Raw genomic sequence first — 19,932 nt, forward strand, 5'->3', positions numbered from 1 at the left:
TGAAATTCTAAATAACTTTAAAAAAACTCAAAGAAATTCTGAAATAGTTTCAGAGTTGCTATATTCGTGTTCTTATAGAAAGAAATTTGTAATGTTATGAATGAAATTCTATGTAAATGTCTCTGCTTAACGTAATTCACTCAAAATAATCCACGGTATTTTAAATTATTAATTATAACTTAATCACGAAGCTTTTATTTTAAATTAAATATATTTTTAAGCGCGTGTTTTTTGTCTGTGTAATTTTATGTTATGTACAATCTTTATATCTGTATAATTTTATAATTTACATAATTTTCCTATCAGTATACTTTTATAATATCGATTTTTGTCGACAGTCTGATCCACAATCTGATGGCAGTATAATCCTAGAATATGTATGTGTTACCGGCAAAGTATGAAATGATTTATATTTCACACATTGCCTAGGCATTATATATAATGCCGGATGCTATTTAGGTAAAGTGTGAAATAAACGTCCTGATGAGGTTATTATGTAAATGATGTGCATGTTACTGTGAATGACCGAAATCGGTGGTTGTTGACTTTCACCAGTGAATGTTGACAATCACATAGTCACTTTGGCGAATGTCCGAAATATTTATTACATCCGATTTGATATTAATTTATTCGTGGATATAATTACATTNTTTATTCTATTTTTAACTAAATATATTTTAAAACGCGTGTTTCTTGTCTATATAATTTCATGTTATGTAAATCTTTATATCTGTATCATTTTATAATTTACATAGTTTTCCTATCAGTATACTTTTATAACATCGATTTTTATCGACAGTCTGATCGACAATCTGATGACAGTATAATCCTAGTATATGTATGGATTTAAATTGTGTATTAGAAAATGTTTAAATTACATACCAGTTCCACGAATGTGTTCTCCATCATTTTGCCCAATAAATTCTAAAAAGGTAAGCAATAAATAATCAAAAATTTTTTATGGGAACAGATACTTTCACACCAGGAAAAAAGAGAACTGTTCTACTAACCTAGACTGACGAAGCTGTTATTGAATTCGAAATGTCCGGAGAATCCTCGATTCTCACTCTCAGCTGTTCTTTGAAGAGTGATAAATTGCACCGAAACATTCTCAGCAGACGAATAGATGACTAAATTCCTCTGTTGTCCACAGTATGTTCCTATGAGTGGATCTTCCGTCGTTATACCATCGTAAACTTTGACATAATCGAAAGGACAACTGGAAGAAGAATAAAATCTTAGCAGAGTCAGGGGTTCCTGAATTTTTCTAAGTTACAGAATCCTTACAACTGTGACACTGTACGTCAGTTATGTAAAGTGTGTCCTCAGTAAACAAACAAACGAAAACTGACAGTGAAAAGGTTAATAAAAAATGTGACAACATACACAGTAAAAAATTTAAGTTTAAAAAATGTAAGCAACTGTGCACCAAAATATTTTATAGTGAAGAAGTTTTAAATTCGAAATTAGTTCGATAAGAGGAAAAATCTAATTTTCCTTTTATGTTGAAGAGTTTTGTATTTCCATGAGATATTTCCAACTCAGGTAATTATTTTCTACTGTAAAAATAGAAACCTCCGTTTAAGTTTAATTAAATAAAAATTGCTTTCTTATCTTCTTATCAGAATGAAAAATAATGCTTGCTTTGCGATGTAAATAAATATTAACTTGATTTATTTATAAAAATCAATTATTTCAATCGAATAAAAACATCTTAAATATCAAGCTAAAATCATCGTCGATATACCCTTTTGTTAAATGGAATGGGGAAATTATCTTATTTGAATCTTGTTATTTCTGAATCATGTAAGAAGTTTTTATTTTAAATGCATTATAAGACAAAGTTCTAAGCTTGTTGACGACTTACTGTGCACCTCCGAAAACGAGATCGAAATCCATGAACTCCAGACGGACTCGTTCATTTTTCTTTCCCAGGAAGCGATAAAAGCAATCGAGGTTTTTCGGATAAGCTCCTGGATAAGTAGGGGATTTGAATTCTCCCGTTTGTTGCTTGTCGCTAAATACTGTAAAACTGCAGACGGAATCGGGAGATGGCGTCCCCAAAACGTATTGAGCTGAAATGAAATGTTCATTTTATGTGTGACATTATTAAATGAGCATATAAATTGGATTATTAGATTTAAAACGTATTGAGACGACATGAAATGCTTGTTGTTCTGAGTGATTATAATGAACAGATAAATTGAATCTTTAAATTCAGAAAAGAAAAGAAACAAAAAGGAAAAAAAATGCAAATAAATTTTGGTAAATGGGATTTAAAAAGAGAAATAAATGAAATATTTGAAGGTATTATAAAGTGTTCAAAATAATTTTTTCAGTAATGGTTTAAAAGTGATATTTTATTACAATTTTAAAATAAGTGAGGGTGATAATATTGTAAATTGAGATATTTAATGATTTAATAAAATATAAATACTGTTGGAAAAAATTTGAAAATCATTTAAAATAAGAATATTTTAAAATAAGAATATTTTAAAATATGAATTTTACAATCCAGCAAACAATTAACATTTCACTATATGTGAAAAAAAAAACATTGTGCAGTACGTATCAAACTTTATTGTATAACATGCAAAAGATGCATTTTGCAGTATGCAATATGCTTAATTTAAAAACATATTATTAGTAGTAACATTTCTCAGTTTCAGTTTTAAATTAAATACTAGTTTTAATATTTTTAATAAAACTTTTCATACAAATTATCACGTAAATAATTTGAATTTTGATAAGTTAATTGTTATACATGCACGCAATTTTTAAAAAAATATGTACACGTAATTCTAAAAATGTACGAAAAAGTCAGTGATTGCAAAATACCCTGTGGATGGTAATATGGGTCTATTTACATTTATATTTAATTCAGGATTTAATATTTGAATCCATGTTTATAGCACTCATCGCGTATCATGAAAAAAATTTAATAATAGCGATATAGAAATTCTCGCTTGTAATGAAAAAAAAGTTTTTAAAGGAACTAAATTAATTAAAAATATTTTTTTACCTAATTAAGTTTAATTATGACTGAGCACTAAAAGAAAACACTTAAAGTTTAAAAGAGAAAAAAATCTCGACTTTTGGTACTTCAAGCCTTTTTCATATTACTTCTTTTTTTAGCTCTTAGTCAACATTAGTATTGGTTTAGGGATTAAATATTTTTATTTCTAATCATCTATTATTTTCGATATTTGTTAAAAGATACAAATCATAATCATGCTGTTATTTACTAGGAGTAATATTTTCATGTGTCACAAAGGAAACAAACTTACAGGCATTGATGAATTCATAGAAGCCTTCAAAGGCTTCCGAAGTCACGTGACGTTCATCTGTGTAGAAGGCAACAACTAAAGTTTTATACATAGAGATGCGGTTCCGCGGCCGGTATCTACCGCAATATCGTCCTCCGAAAGGTGTTCGGATCAGCTCCATGCTCGCGTCCTCAATCTCCGCGTACAGGTCAATATATTCATGATTGCACCTATAAAAAAGATGCAATAAATACAATAGAGAAAAATGCAGTCGAATACAATATGCAAATTCAGTAGATGATGATCATTAATTATTTAAACATAAGTACCATTAAGTTGGGGAAAACATTTTGCTATCGAATACAGATATACGAAATTAGAATGATGGAGGAATGCAAATTTTATTTGGTGCATGAACCAAAATAAAATAATAATTATTTCATCCTCTTTAAATTAATTCAAATGAATTAATGTGAATATAGCATACGGAAAAAAAGCAGTATTATGAAATACGTAAATGCAATATATTACAATCTGTATTTATAACATATATAATATTAGGTGGAAAAAACTATCTTGCTCTCGAAAAACATACGCAAATTTAAAATGATTGTAAAATGCAAATTAAATTTTTTGAATGAGCCAAAGTACAAAAGTTTATGTTATTGCATTGTCCTCAAATAAATAATATACTACTCTTGACTGATTTGATAAACACGCAAGTTTCTTAAATACATATACATCATTTTTCTAATTTCAGTTTTTTCCTGGACAAATCAACTGAATGAATCTATTGTCCTTAACATCCGGAATCTTTAATTGTGAACCAATTGAAACTCAAACCAGAAATAGACCCAGACTTTGGTGAGTTGACTACATTAATGAGGATTTCAAAGCACTGCTTGTTAACTACAGGGATTCTCAGGACAAGAAGAGAGCAGGATGAAATTGATTCCAAAGAATGCAATAATTCACAAAGCCGTGTGGAGTAATTATAAAATCAGATCAATTTTAATTTTTAATAATTTTTCGAAAAAATATTAAATGCAGCTAAAACTTTTTCCAGGACAGGTATAAAAACTTCCGAAAATATGTGAATTGCATACTCATTTTATGTGTTTCATAGTTAACTCCGCCTTCCGAATTTCACATCTGTATCTGGATGTAAACAATTCAGAAACAACTTTTAAATTCCTTGTCTGTTGTCAGAATATTTTCTAATTCTGACGTAGGTTTTCACTGTGCTTGCAATAGTGTATTTTTGCACCTGGATGAAAAAATTTACTAAAAACTTCATAATCCGTTCAAAATACTCTCTAATTCTGACGTGGAATTTCATTCTGCCTGCAGTGTTGTATTTCTGCATTTGGATGCAAAGTATTTTTGAAAAACTTTTAAATTTCTTGTCCGTTCAGAATATTTTGTAATTCTGCCGTGGGGCATCACTCTGCTTCAAGTATTCTATTTCTGCACTCGGACGTAAAAGTTCATAAATTTTTTTAAAATTCCTTGTCCGTTCAGAATGCTCTCTAATTCTGACGTTTGGTTCTATTCCACCTGCAGTATTGTACATTGCACTTGGATGTAAAAGTTTTAACAACGATTTTTTAATTTTTTTGTTCAGTTTGTTCTATTCTAACGTGAGGTTTCTACATCCCCAATCCTTGTTTTTAAGGGATGCTACGAAAAGTTGTGGAGAAGAGCAATTTAATTTTCTCTTAAGACAAATTTCTTGTTTTCGGGACTGATAAATTTGTTCACAGAACTGAATGTGAGGATTTCGGAAACATTAAGAATATCAGAATTTCAGAATCTCAATACAGTTTTTTAATCATAGTTTTAATAAAGGTTATTAAGTAATTTCTTGGTTTTAAACAAATATTTTTTGCGTCAGTTATGTTAAGAGAACTTATTAGAATCATCAACACTAGCTTCTATTGGAACAAACAAATATAAAAGTACATTTAAAAAATTTGAAACAAAACTAATTCACGAAATTAAATTATTGATTAACAGAAATACAAACATATGCATTGTTTAAATGTTTCAAATTAAAATAATTCGCAAAAATTATTAAAGTTAGGAAGTGCTATTTTCTCTAATTAAATGAAGCAAACCTTTATTTCGCATTTTCTTTGAAATGTAATTTGCTGCATAATGATTATCTATTGATAAAAGTTAATTAAAAAGAACATAGATAACGGAAACTAAAACCTTACTTAAAATTTAAAATGGTGAAAAAAAAGGCTTTAAACTATAATGTTTGCCAGTTTTAAATCAATTGACACATTCATTTTCAGAAACTCAAAGATTTTTTTATCAAGTGATATTTCTAGAAACTATTACGCAGTAGCAATTTAAACATTATAGAAATTAAGTGTGTAAACGCAAACTTAAAAGCAGAGGGAATAAAAGAAAATGCTAACTCAGGACTGGCTCCTCGGAGGTTGAATCTTCCAAAAGTGACCCGAACCCTTTCGTTTTCGCTTGCGATGAATGTGTAGATACACTGCCGCGAGTGACCTTCAGGAATAGACATGTCTGGAGAAGTGAAGGTGCCATTTTTCGGTCCTTCTGGATTGCTGATAAACATGCGGTCGCATTCTGAAAAAAAAATTACTCAGTACATGCTAGAAATCATCTGAGATAGTTTCATTATTTTACTTAAAGTAATAGTTGAATACCAATTAAAAACAATGGACACGTTGTTTGCAGTAGTTTCGAAAGTTGAAGAAAAGATATTAAACACAATTCACGTTAAAAAAATGTTTCTTTTCTATAAAAAATCATTTGCAAATGAATGGTGATTCATTAAATATAGTTAAAACTAAAAGGGGAGGTTAGAATTGCAATGAAAGCCATAAATAGGAATGTTATCATACGCCGCAGTTGGATAACCAATAATATGGTAGCTGATCGCTCGCATTTAAAAAAGTACATTTATTTGCATAAATTATTTTAATCTCGTGTTTTTACATTTATAAGCAATTATTGTCTAAAATTACATTCAGATAGGTCCAAAAATGGCTATATTATTGCAATTTAATCTGTTTGTTTCTGATTTGACGAGTTCACCAAATGGGTCATCAAATCTTAAGTTATGATAAAACATTTATTTCTAAGCCTATTTGAATGCACTTTTAGTCAGTGATTACTAGTAAACTCAAAATTAAAATAAATTAAATAATTTATAAAATTAAATAATTTATATAATAAAAAAAGTTCTGTTTCTAGTGCTTTTGAGCATCCAGTGCATAATAGGGAGTGACTCCTGTGCAGAATAAAACTTTCGGCCATGGTTTGTTATGCTGTTCTCAATTTTTTATGATGTGGTTTTCATCAAGTTTTTCTAATATTTGATGATATCCCAGAACAAATCTACTTTATTTGAATAAATATACAATGATGAGCCGGTGGCTCAGAGGATAGTGTGCTCATCTTCCAATGAGATGAAAAGTGTTCGAATCCCAGCAAAGGCTGTTCGATACAAATTCCGCAGCCGGCTCACACCCACCACAGTGCTGATATAAAATATGTTGAGTGGTAGACGGATCATGGGTTAGAGTCCCCTTTCTGTCAGTTTAACCGTGGGAGGCTTTCGTGATTTACCTATCCATGTAACGCAAATGCTGGTTCGTTCCATCAAAAAGTCTTCCACGGAAGCAAATTCCTAAAGAAGGATACCTTGTCTTCTGAATTGGGTTCAAAATTACAAGGCTACGGAGTTGAACATTAGCACTCGTAAAGCCAAAATTATGTCGACGACTGTTGCAAAATATACTATGATATTTTTTTAACTGAAGAGACTGACTGTACCAAATAATAACACGTTCGACGTAATAAGCAAAATATGATATCTACCGAGTTAGTTAAGTTCCGTCTTTCAATTTTAGTCCAATTCATTTTTTAAAATTATTATATTTTATATTTCTATCTAAATTTTTGAAGAATACGTTAATCTTTATTTCCCACACGCGAAGGAAAATAGTTATATGTAACAATTTTGAATTTTTGAATAATAATTAACAACTCATTTTCAACTAGCAACTGAAAAATCATTTATATTACTTTTATCTAGTAGTTATTTTATAGTTAATTTTAAGAAAATAATTAAATAGTTACCTATAAATAAATAAAAAATGACATAAATCATCGTTTACGTTTTTTTAAGAAAAAACCTAGCTTTTAATGTTAATAAGATGATTTATTATGGAGCCTATGAGTAGCATGTTTTTTTTGTTGTTATTTTGAAATAATCTTATTAAATTCTAGAAAAAAAAAATTTTAATTCATTTTTTTGAAAATACCTACTGTTTTGGAGAAGTATTGATTCTTTTATTGTTTTTTTTAGTAATTAACAGCAAATTATGCATTAATTTACAATGTTTAAAATAAAGATTGTCACTGTTTCATTAGTTGTTTTATTATTTTAAAGTTCATCATTTTCTTCCAAAGAAATTTTAAAAAATTGAAATGACGATATGAGTAACATACAGGATATTTCTGAAAGGCATTATAAACAGTAAAACAGGCAATACTGACGTCATTTAAGAACAAAAATATCGATAAAATATTTTGATGTTTTTCCTAAGCATCTCTTTCGCATTCTTTTCTTTGGCGAGTTTTTTTTCTTTGGCTTTAGCAATAAAATTCCATGATGAATATTTTTTTTATAGCCTTTAAAACCAAATGTCGAAAAATTATTTTTATTGGAGTATTTCAGAAAGAATAATTATAAAGGTTTAAGGGAGGTTGCTCAATCTTTGGTAAAGTTTTGAATATTGTAAAATCAGAATGGATATGAATGAAAATTAAAAATCTGATTAAAAAGCACGATAAATATACATTTCTGATAAATATTTTATATTCAACATAGAAGGTGTCACAGTTAAAAATTTCAGAATTTTTAAGAGAGGTGGGGTGCATCCTGTATACTCTAATCATTTATATATTCCCTCATTAAGCGATGATGTATACATAAAAATCATAGAAAAAAAGACCGTAAGTAAAAAAGACTGCGACAGCTCGTTTTTAAAATAAATTTTTAAAAATAAATGCGTAAAAATAAAAGAAACATGGGTGAAGTAAAGTGTTCGAAGTTTCATCCACCGACTGCAAAGCAAGTATCGCAGCTATGGCGGATGCAATTCGTAATATTCTATAATAATCCAGGTTAATTTCGAATTTTTCAAGCTATTCCTGTGATTCCTGCAAAGCCATCTACCAAAGCATTCCTCCTTTTCATATTTGACGATACAACTTACACTGGGGTCAAATTTTTTTTCGTTTTCTGTTGCATTACTTTTTTTTAAAAAATAGATTTTGGATGCTTTCATATCACGGATTTTAAATATGAAATCGGTTTCTCTCTCCCAGCAACAGTTTCCTTCTTAAATTTTTTTAAAATTACATTTTTAAATCTATTTTTTTTTTGTCGAAACGTACAAGTTTAAAAACGTTATATGTAACAGGATGTTGCATAATTTTACATAATTTTATAACCGTCGATGTGGGTTTACGACTACTAACGTTCAGCTACGTGGCCTTGTAATTTTGAATTCAATCCAGAAGACAAGGGAACTTCTGGATCAAGTATTAGGAGAAATTTATCTTCGCGGAGGACTTTTTGATGGAACTAAACCACGTTTGCGTTACATGGAGAGGAAGACCACGAGGACGTCCCACGGTTATCCTGACGGCAAGAAAACTCTAACCCATGATCCGTCTACAACTAAGGATATTTCATGCCAGCACTGTGGCCGGTGTAAGCCGGATGCGGAATTTGTATTGATCAGCCATGCTGGGATTCAAACCCGGTTCACTTTATTGGAAGGTAAGTGCTCTATCCCATGAGCCATCGTGGCTCGATGTTGCATAATCAGGGTTAAAATTGCATATGAAACTACACTCGAAAATGTAAACATACGCTACTAGGGGCGCTTGCTTTTTTGAACTATTTATTCTTCTGAATAGGTCATAATACAGAATGCCGCTACACGTGCGGTGACATTTCCGGGCATGAGCTCGTATACGATTTTAATCCTGATGGTGTGTTCTAAGTCTCCTAAAAATTTTTCGCAAGATTTACACAACCCCCTGTTATATATACCGTTTTTAAACGTGTACTAAGAATAGATCTAGAATACGATTTAAAAAAAGATGTAGCTTAAGGACCAAACTCATTTCAAATTTGAAATCTAACAGCACAAATTAGGCAAGATTAAGCATTTTCAGAAAGGTGACAACAAAATTGCTTCCCAGTGTTTTTATTGAAATTATATTATTTTTGTTTAATATTATATCTCTATGTAACGTGTTATTATTTGTATAAATAATCATATATGCATTAATTTATTTTGAAAAATATTTAAATAAAAATTTTATTATTATTACATTTATATTATTTAATTGAGTGTAATATCCATTTTTAACGAGTGTAATATCCTTTTAATTTGAGTATACTATCCATTTTAAATTATGAAATTTATAGTAATTGGTTTTTAAAAATAATTTTAATAATAATCGCATTATCATAATTAATTATTTGAGTGCAATCTCTCTTTTTATTATAGTATTATTTTTCACAAATTATCTCATTTATCATAATTTTTTTTTTTTACTAATGAGCATAATAATTTTAAATCTATTACAATTCATAATTGAAAAAAAGAGGAAAATGCAAAGTTAAATATTCTTTTTTGTTGGTTTTATTTGATTTAAATTTCAAGACTTTAATGATTATAATTAAAGCATTATCAAACCAAGAAGTACTTATCGCTAATTTGTTTTCTAAAATAATTAGTCGCATTTTTTAGAACTTCCTGAAATTCTTTTTATCTATTCATATTATTTGTATCTTTTGAATCTTTGTATTCCTTTTGGATCATTACTACGCTATTAATATTTCTCCCTGTTCAATTCGCCTGAGGATTTTTTAAGTTTTTATAGATATTGGCACAGAGAAATTTGATAGTAAATTTCAAACCTACGTTAATAAAAAATCAATATTTAATTAAATAAAAATGAGCATTATAATTCTAAGGTTAAATATTGATTCTTATTTATTACTTTATTGTATCTATTGTGAAAGTTTTAGCATTCAATTTTATTAAACTGTTTTGACATTATTAATATATTCCTATCTCATAAATTATTTTTCACAGGTTTCGATTTCTTTGTATATTTTTGATTAGATATGAAAATTTCATGCTTGACTATTATGACTAAAAAAATAATTTTTGTTGAAATGAAAATAACTGGTTCGTTACAGTTTAATAAATATATTTACTGAATTGTAATCATTTTAAGAGTTTTAACATTATTATTAATGCATCCGTCTTAAATCAGTTTCTGCGTATTTAGATCATATATATATATAAATCTAAATGCGCATAACATTTTGCTTAAGTAATTTTTTTTTGTTTATTGTATTACTTACAGAAAGATTAGCCTTTTTTTAAATTCTTTTTTGCAATATTTTACCCCTCTTTCTGAAGTCAGTCTTCGAGGATTTTGAATTTTTATTGGGGGAAGTAGGCTAACACTATGTACATAAGATTCGAAAGCCTGTTTCGCATTTAAACTGTCAGATTTAATCATTTTTTTTATCTTAGCCCACTAGTAGGGTAAGACCTAGCATATATGTTAACAAGGTAGGAAATTTAGAAATACTGGAGTTTCCGTGAAAAAATAGCAGAAATTTCTATTTTATATGACAATCTTAAAAATGTATGCGTGCAATTTACGTGTAATGTTGCCAAAGCCATTTTAAGGGGGGTGAGAGAAAAGGACATTGTCCCGGGGCCCAGAACTGCTGATAGACTGATTTTTTTTTTTACAAAAAATATTGTGTTTATTAATCGGTATTTTTCTATTTTTTAAATTGCAGAGGATTTCCATATAAACTTTATAGTTAAAGTTAGTTATTGATTTTTATTTATAACTTTATTGTATTTATTACAAAAGTTTTAACATTCAATTTTATTAAACTGTTTCGACATTATAAATATATTCCTATGAAAACTACAAATTTCCATAAAGGGTCTTCAAATATTCTACTAAATTTAAAAATAAGGCTTTTTTTGCTGTATAGAAGCGGCTCGCCATAACTTTTGACCTGGTGGCCGGAAAATACTTTTTCGACTTTATCTGTAGTTATCTTCTTCCTCCTCTGCATTGTAGCTTTCGTGAGAACAGGATAGACTCATATTAAAAGGGTGTGAACGAAACCGGGTATTACCCTGTCTTACCCCAAGAGCAGAGGTTATCGAAATGTATATTGCTAAACGATTGTGCTATTATTTAAATAAACTTTCACTGTTTGTTAGTTTATTAATATTTAGTAAACGTATAATAAGCTAGGTGAAAAATGATTTTTCTAACTATAGTAACCAATAAATAAGACTCGCTTAAAAACAAAAGAACATTTAAAAGCTGACATGAAAAAACAAGCTTATTTGCAGAGACGCATTGAATTAATCAACAAAAATATGGCAATATGGTAGGACCGGGGTAGCCTGGTTGGTAGGGTGTTGGACTCGAATCCAGACGGCCGAAGTAGTAAATGGTAACTAGTGCACGCTAAACGTTTGGGGTCGCAAAGTCCTTCATGTTCCTATGACAAATTAGACCTCTGGGGGTACTGGATTGGAGATTAATCGTTCTCTGGTGCAGGTCAAAATTACTATCTGTGGATGATAGAATGGATGTAGGACTGAATTACCCCTAAAAACGGGTGTGACGTATGGGTGTGGCAGAAGTAGAATTCTTGGCTATAGATGGCGCCACTGGAAAACAAGAACTATTGCACCCGTCCTGTTCCCTAATGGTCTACGACAACAGCCACCATAACGCCAATATGGTAGGTCCTTTTTCTTCACCAGTGAAATGCAATTCAGAGTTTGTCCGCTAGAAAACGGAACTAATTTTGACACGATCCACGTACGCGGTCTCAACCCATCACCCGGTCCTACCCCACTCTCCTCTTCATATTAAGCAGTAGATCAAAGTTTTTTGAGTGTTAATTTTCACTAAAAGCGATTTTTTAAAAAAAAATAAAAATAGCCGAGGCTGTTTAATTATTTTTTTGATTACTTTATCGCAATAAATTTAATGTTAATTTTTATAAATTACTTTCATTGACTCCCTTTTCCTTTCTATAAAATCTACCTCCGGAGGTTTTCGGAATTTTATCTATATTCAATGAAAAATTGATAGTTTATGTGCGCTTTCTAATTGATAAAAAACTGTATTCCTTGAAAATCAACTGTTTGTTATTTAAATTGTTTTCCAACTTTATTTATTACGTTGCAATCAACTCAATAGCTTTAGCATTAATTTTAATTTAAACAATTAAGAAAGAAAGGAGACAATGTAATTGAAGTAAAATATTCTTAAAAAAAAAGACTTTTTCCTGAAATCTCTCTTTAAAGACATATTTAAATAAAACCTGCCCGATTTCTGTTTATGTTTTTATGAAATAAAAATGACGAAGTAAATATACCACGGATGTTCTGTGAAAGATAAAAACGGAGTTTTATCAGAAGAAGAAAAGAAAGAGGCGGATGTAGACTTTTTTTTTTCAGTACAAACATGCATTTATCTTAACCGGAGTGGAGAAGAGCTAGAAAGAGGAGAAAATTAAGAGAAAAAAGAAATGATAATGCAAAAAGTGCAAAAAGGAAATGGTGAGAGATAAAAAAGGAACATACTTGGGGTCCGCGCAGTGGGTGAAGGGAGGGTTTGTGCTGCTGCGGGATCACTCACACTTGACGAACCGCTCACTAAAGGAAGGGACAACACAAAGAAGAGAAAGAAAAAAAAGAAAAGAAAAAAGAAACAATTAGTGAACACAGCTTTGATATTAAAAAAAAATTAAGCACAAGCACAGCGAATATTTATAAAGGCAATAGTTTGAAGTACTAAAAGGGATCATTAATATTTAAACATTCCTTAATTAATCAATTTCTTCCTTAGTTTGAGTTTTCTTAATAGTATTATAGAGGATGAATAATCATTACAAATTTTGTTAATTAATTGATGGAATAGTTGTTTTGTATAATGAGAAATATTTAAGAAGTTACTATTTAATAATTTGAGTAATTTTATGCATGGGTATGTAGTCATTATATTTTTACAGCATCGCGAGTTGTGTTAAAAAAATAAACAGCATTCGCAGGTAAAATTTAGGAATCTTTATCTTTAGATGCTAACAATTTACTTGCATTTTTAATTTACAAACATTTTTAATGGATGTCTTTATTAATTAAATCATAAGAAAATATAACATATTTTATATATTGGTTTGTGATCATTACATTTTCATAACGGTTATTATGAATATTTGAAAAATATTACCAGGTAATGAAGTATTCAAAAAAGCGGTGCCTTTGTAGAAGGTATTATCGTTACTATTAAATTAGGCTTGAGTGTTCAAATCATCAGAAAATAAAGTACAGGATTTGCATTGGAATGTTATCAGTATAAATTTATAGCATAAAATTTTCTTAAAAATATAAACATGGTTAAAAATACTTGAATGTTGGTTTTTTGGCAATAACTAATAAGTTGAATTTCAATATCAAGTGATAATAAAAAAACTCTTTAACCCAGAGGCGACACCCAGTGTCTCTTTAATATCTTTTTTTCTGACACTTTAATTACAAGCAAAAATATGTTTTGGTATTTTTTAAATATAAATCACAGGCTAGTATTTATTAGAAAAATCTGTTAGATTATCGGAATTATGTTTTTACAAAAACATAAAATTCGAAAAAAAATAGTTGAATTTCTTTTTCTACTCATATTCAAAAATAAGTTAAATAAGTATATAACTATATTAGTGCAGATTTGAAAAATTATTGTTTGGAAGAAAAAGAAGCCAGTGTTTCATGTTGTATTTCATAACCATAAATTATTAAAATAATAAATATAATATTTTTCACTTATTTTGATCTAAATTTATGCAAAATAATAAAAAAGTATGAAAAATATGTTTAATGAAAATTCTGCAAGCACAAAGGGTTAAAGCACATTTGATATGTGATTTTTATATTTTTAAGACATCACAGATAACAAAAATAAAAACAGCGTGTTCTCTACAAGTTGCCTTTTTGCTATACATTTTTAAATTCTTATCAAAAAGGAATTAATTTATTTATCCATTGAATTGAATGAATGAAACAGACTTTCATGTAACTCGATGATCAAAGTGATTTATAAGCTTTTTGTATAAATTCAATTTAATTCAAATTATTTTGTATAAATTAAATCAATAAATTTTGTTCAAATAGTCTATTACATTTCAATTCTTCTCAAAAGGAATGTGTGGCGGTATGTAGAGAACATTCTGTACATGTAAGTAAATGCTTAGAATATATGATATTTAAATATATATATATATATATTTGANATCAAAAGATATATATATATATATATAAATATTTTTAATATTAATATATTACTTAAAATTGTAAGTAAAGTAAATACCACCAAATTGCAATTAAACACATGTGAACCTTAGGTTAGTGAATTTATTTATTTTCATGTGAAACGAATCTGATATATTCTGGAGTTAAATGTTTTGTCTATAACGCTTTGAACTAACACCTTTTGATTATTGAAATAAAACTGGGGTTTGGAACCCAGTTAACATCAACGTACACTGTTAGAAGTTTCATTCGAAAAGCATGGTTACATAACTGGCAATAGTCTGTCCATCCAACTAACCGTAAAGTTTACGGTTAAAAACACTTTTTACCTTTACGGTTTTGGAAACCCGTTTACAACTAGTATGGTTAAAAAGCGATGAATACAAAACTGTACATGTTTTAAATATTTACAACTAGCATGTTTTCAAAACCATAAAAAAAAAGAAATTTTACTGGACCTTGGAGATAGTTTGACAGCTTTATGATGCTGCCATCTATGCTTGAAGCAGAGTATCATATTCTAATATTCCAGGGTCACAAATGGGGAGAGCAAGACTCTGGAAACGCTTTATGCGTTAAGGGGAATGGTGAAGATATTGTGGTATCAACGTTAGAACTCGAAATTCCGTTCTGTCGGTAATGAGAGTGACTGATTAGTCCTCTCAGCTATAGGACTAATAATTATAGTATAATAGGTGCTAATAACTATATAATAGGTGCGCAGCTGCAAGGAACCAAGTGGTTTCATCAATTAGGCCTAGTTGGTGAAATAAAATTCGGGTTTATTAACAGTATTAGATTAAAGCAGCAAATAAACGGTTTGTCTCATAAGTAACAGTTTTAATGCCACATTATTTATGGTTACTTGCCTGTTTTGCTTGAATATGGTAAAGTAATATTTCAATAACTTATTATTTAACCATTTTTTTTCTGAGAAATTTATAAAAGTGTATTTAATGCAATCATCTGGGGGAAAAATCTTGAAAAGTTTGAAATGGTTGTATTGTAACTTTTTTATTTCTTTCTTAGTTTTGTATTTTATCTTTATTGAACTTCGAGGCAGACTGAAACTTTGACATTTAAATTTTTTCTTCTTGTTTTTTATTCAGATTTATCTATCTCCATAATAATAATAAAAAAAATATTTTAAATGCAAATAGCAAAAAAGCGCAAGATATGTTTAAATGCATGGGTCTGACTAGTTAAGATAAATAAATATCTGTTAGCATTAGGCATGATATTTTTTTTTATTGGAGTCAAAAATAAAAAAATAAATATTTTTAAAGCTGGATAAATATAATTATTTATATCACCCAGACTTTACTTTGTTATCTTGTTTTTCAATTGTAAAGATAATGAAGACTTAATACACTGAAAAAAAAGTATGATCAAAACTAGAAGAATAGGGCAAAATTTACCTAGCTCTAGGGGAACACCAGAAAGCATGGTAATTTTTACCAAAGTGCTTTGGCAATTACTTTTTGGTAAAATTTATAATGAAATATGGTTCTTATTACCATGCTGTTTGGTAATAAATGTGGTAAAATTTGGTAATTTTAACTGAAAGACGGTGATTTTCACAGTATTAATGAGTATGAGATAAAGCAAAAATATTAACTTTCATAACCTTTATTTTATTTAGCAAACACTTAACTTTCCTTCTCGTCGAATGTTTTCCCTATATAAGCAATAAGTTAACCTCTTTCAACAATAAAACTGCTACACATCAGGGCTATCCCAACATCTTAAAAGGGAAGTGTAGAGGTAGAGGGTTTGTATCCCGTAGTACCCCTAGATGCATCTTTTTTTTATATTTGTTTATTTATTGTTACTCACACATATGCAAGATAGTGTGCTTATTAAAAATACAGAGCTTGGCTTATATGCCCTTGTCAAGTTAAAATACATATAGATATAATATAGATACATATAGATATAAGATAGAGAAAGACAGTGCAAACATATATACTGGGACATGGGGGATTCGAACCCGCTACCTAAACGTTACACTAGATGTATCTTTGTACTGTCTTTCTCTAATTTGAGCGTTTTGTTCTTTAACTTGACAAGGGCTTATAAGTAATTGCACTTTGTACTGAAAACACAAGCCTTCTTATATGTAAGTGTAACGATAAATAAACAAATAGATTTTTGGAATTTTAATGTTTTCCTTTTAATTATTTTTACAGCACTCTCTTCTTCCCACTAAGCAATATTTTAAATAGAGGTAGCAGGTTGGAATCAAGGCGTAACCATGCATGTGTAAATAAATTCGGTTCAGATACATATATAGGCTTGTTTGCTTAATGCAGAAAATGGCTTTCCCCTCTTCAAATTACAGAACAGGAAGCACGAAAATGAAAGAAAAAAAAATCAGTACAATGAATTTAACCCACCTCTGACCATTGGGTGAAAGGATTACAACCCGTGACAATGAAGGCCCCAAAAATATATGGTTGTTTTACTTTCGATTCGCTGTGCAGTATTGTTTCGCTAACCACTCTGAAGCTTAGACATAAGAGTTCGAATCCAGCTATAACGCTGGATGTATATTCTTTCAGTATTTTGGAGAATTGTGCTATATGTTTTTCAAACTGAAACGAGTAACACACAGATGTATATAAATAAAAAAATAAATCCCACTACTCCCATAAATTTTCTATATTTTCATATATCTGAGTCAAGCATCTTTAAAACACTTTAATTAAACATTTGAAGCCATCATTCATATCCATTTTCATTTACTCTAGTTTTAAAAGAGAAATAATATTAGAATAATATTACAATTGGAAATATCAGTGATTTGACTCTTATAGGCCTTTTGAATAAACCACCATTTTAAATAAACCATATAAGTGTAAACATATTTGGTAAGTGGCACAGACATCAAAAGATTAAAATTACTAAATAAATGGTAAAATGAGTGACAGTTCTGAAGAAAATTTGGTAATTTTAGCATGATACTGTTGAGCATGGTATAAAAAAGCATTTATTTGGTTAAATTTACTTTTCAGTTTTGTATTTGTTACAAAATGTATGGTTATAAAAACTATAATTTTGAAAAACAAAATTTTAGGTAAACCGTTACCATAGCGAACGGTAAAATGACTGGTTTAAATGCCGCATATTTTGATTTAATTACCATAATTCCGGTTTCTTTTCTCAGAAATGACTTTACCGTACAAGTATGGTAATTTCGCCAGAAGTTTTTTCTGAGTTTGTGCAACAGTGCTAGTTGGTGTAAATAATATTTGTCAGAATTGTTTTTATTAGCTATATTTCAAGTAACAGGAATGGTTTTAAGATAACCATAATATGGTTTAAAATTGCTTCTATCTTAATATGATGCCAACTTGAACCGTATTACTTGATATTAATGAATCCTTTTGACCTTGAATACACCATAATGGGGTTTAAAATTGCTTCTATCATAATATGATGCCAATTTGAACCGTATTACTNCAGTGATTTGACTCTTATAGGCCTTTTGAATAAACCACCATTTTAAATAAACCATATAAGTGTAAACATATTTGGTATTACTTGAACAGTATTACTTGATATTAATGAATCTTTTTGACCTGGATTACACCATAATATGGTTTAAAATTGCTTCTATCATAATATGATGCCAACTTGAACCGTATTACTTGATATTAATTAATCCTTTTGACCTGGATTACACCATAATATGGTTTAACCAGCACGGAAATGCTTTTCAGCTTACATTTTATTGCAGCAAATTCACACGATTATGTTTCAAGGCCTAGCCGGGTAAGGGCGTAAGTTGAACCATATTTTGTAGGTAATTAATCCTTCTTTAGCTTGATTACATGAAAATAGTGTTTAACCTGCAGATAAATGTGGTTCAATCTCGACCTTTATGCATGAACTTTACAAGTTAATATAGTTCAAGACACCAAAATTATTTGCAACCTTGAATCAAGATTTGTGTATGCAGATTTTTGTAGATCTTTTATTTTGACTATAATTTCTGAAAACTTTCTGTGTAAGTATTATTTTAAATTAAAATAAGGAATATTATTTTAAAAGTTAAAACTACTGTTACAAGTCCAGTAAATGTTTTTAATTCGCTAAAAAAATTTATTTCAAAACTTCACTTGTTTGGAATTATGAATTTCTTCTAAAGAACTAAGTTTGACGCAATGCATCGATTACCACGATTGTTTAGGTAGGCAAGTATTATATTTACAGCGCGCTAGAGCTGCAAAATGAGCTATGGATGGTGTTTTCTATACTAGGGTGCTCTGCAAGCTTTTTACTGCTTATACTTTCGGGTTACAGCGTTTCCTGTATATTTTGAAGGCAATTCAGCCACAACGTAGTTCAACGTGTATTGAGACTCTTTTGAGTTGTTTCTTGTATACGAGTATTAGTTATTTGATTTATTATTTGTGTTGAAAATAAGATTCAATTCAAAACGTAAGAATCGTACTTGAATAAAAATAATCGTTATGAAACACTTCTTACCTTGTCAGCAATACACCAACTTTTAAATGTAAACCTAATGATAGTTTGTCTAATGATAATTTGTAAAATGAACTTAATTTCTCAATATGCACTGACGTATTCTGGAGCTTGGCTTGCAACAAGAACAAACAGTAATAAACAATTAAAAAGAGGCCAAACCGGGACTGCCAAAAAAGCGAGTTCTTTCTAAATCTAGCAACCATGTCACCTTCTTTTAACAATACATACATCGATAAATAATAAAAACAAATTTTCACTTAAAACTCTCCAAAATTATTAAATATCATTAATATCTTATGAAATACAACAGATTTCTGCTCAGAAGCTACATAATTTATTTCATTTATGGAAAACAAAATTATCTGTTTGAAAATATCGCCTCACAGAGGTAGTAAGCAGTTATACTTTCTAATCGAAAGTAGAGCATGTCAAAAGCTCGAGATTGTTGTTGTTTACATTTAAATTGAAAACACCATCCAATTTCGACGGTCTGGGAAACATCCCTGAGGATGATCCGAAGACAAGTCATCGCAATTTTGATCCTCTGCAGAGAGGATGACTACCTTGCAGAGGAATCCGATTGCTTAGGAAATACAACATAAAATAAAATTAAGAATGAAGCGTATGAGTAACTGAGTAAATAGAATCTTTTAAATTTTCTAGCAAAACGAGAACATTAAACTAGGGGTTCTCAATCTTTTTCAGATACGGAACCTTAAACAATCGAACTTTTGGCTGAACCCAAA

General features: G+C 29.4%; 2 protein-coding genes across 3 annotated transcripts in view; both read right to left on the reverse strand.

Moving 5' to 3' along the window:
- The window catches only part of LOC107441147 (lipopolysaccharide-induced tumor necrosis factor-alpha factor homolog), a 324,710-nt gene that overhangs the window by 223,697 nt on the left and 81,081 nt on the right, over positions 1-19,932 (reverse strand). The gene's annotated exons all lie outside the window — the stretch shown is intronic.
- The window catches only part of LOC107455273 (cubilin-like), a 164,507-nt gene that overhangs the window by 22,056 nt on the left and 122,519 nt on the right, over positions 1-19,932 (reverse strand). Inside the window, exons 3-8 of one of the 2 annotated variants that reach the window (XM_016072780.3) lie at positions 12,977-13,048; positions 5,693-5,870; positions 3,288-3,496; positions 1,868-2,075; positions 1,011-1,219; positions 883-924 (exon numbers count right to left, since the gene is read on the reverse strand). In XM_016072780.3, coding sequence (XP_015928266.1) covers positions 883-924; positions 1,011-1,219; positions 1,868-2,075; positions 3,288-3,496; positions 5,693-5,870; positions 12,977-13,048 — 918 coding nt within the window. The remainder of the gene's footprint in view (positions 1-882; positions 925-1,010; positions 1,220-1,867; positions 2,076-3,287; positions 3,497-5,692; positions 5,871-12,976; positions 13,049-19,932) is intronic. The other variant, XM_071180200.1, reaches the window with a different exon arrangement.

This window comes from Parasteatoda tepidariorum, chromosome 4, assembly GCF_043381705.1.
Source record: "Parasteatoda tepidariorum isolate YZ-2023 chromosome 4, CAS_Ptep_4.0, whole genome shotgun sequence".
Lineage (NCBI taxonomy): Eukaryota > Metazoa > Arthropoda > Arachnida > Araneae > Theridiidae > Parasteatoda > Parasteatoda tepidariorum.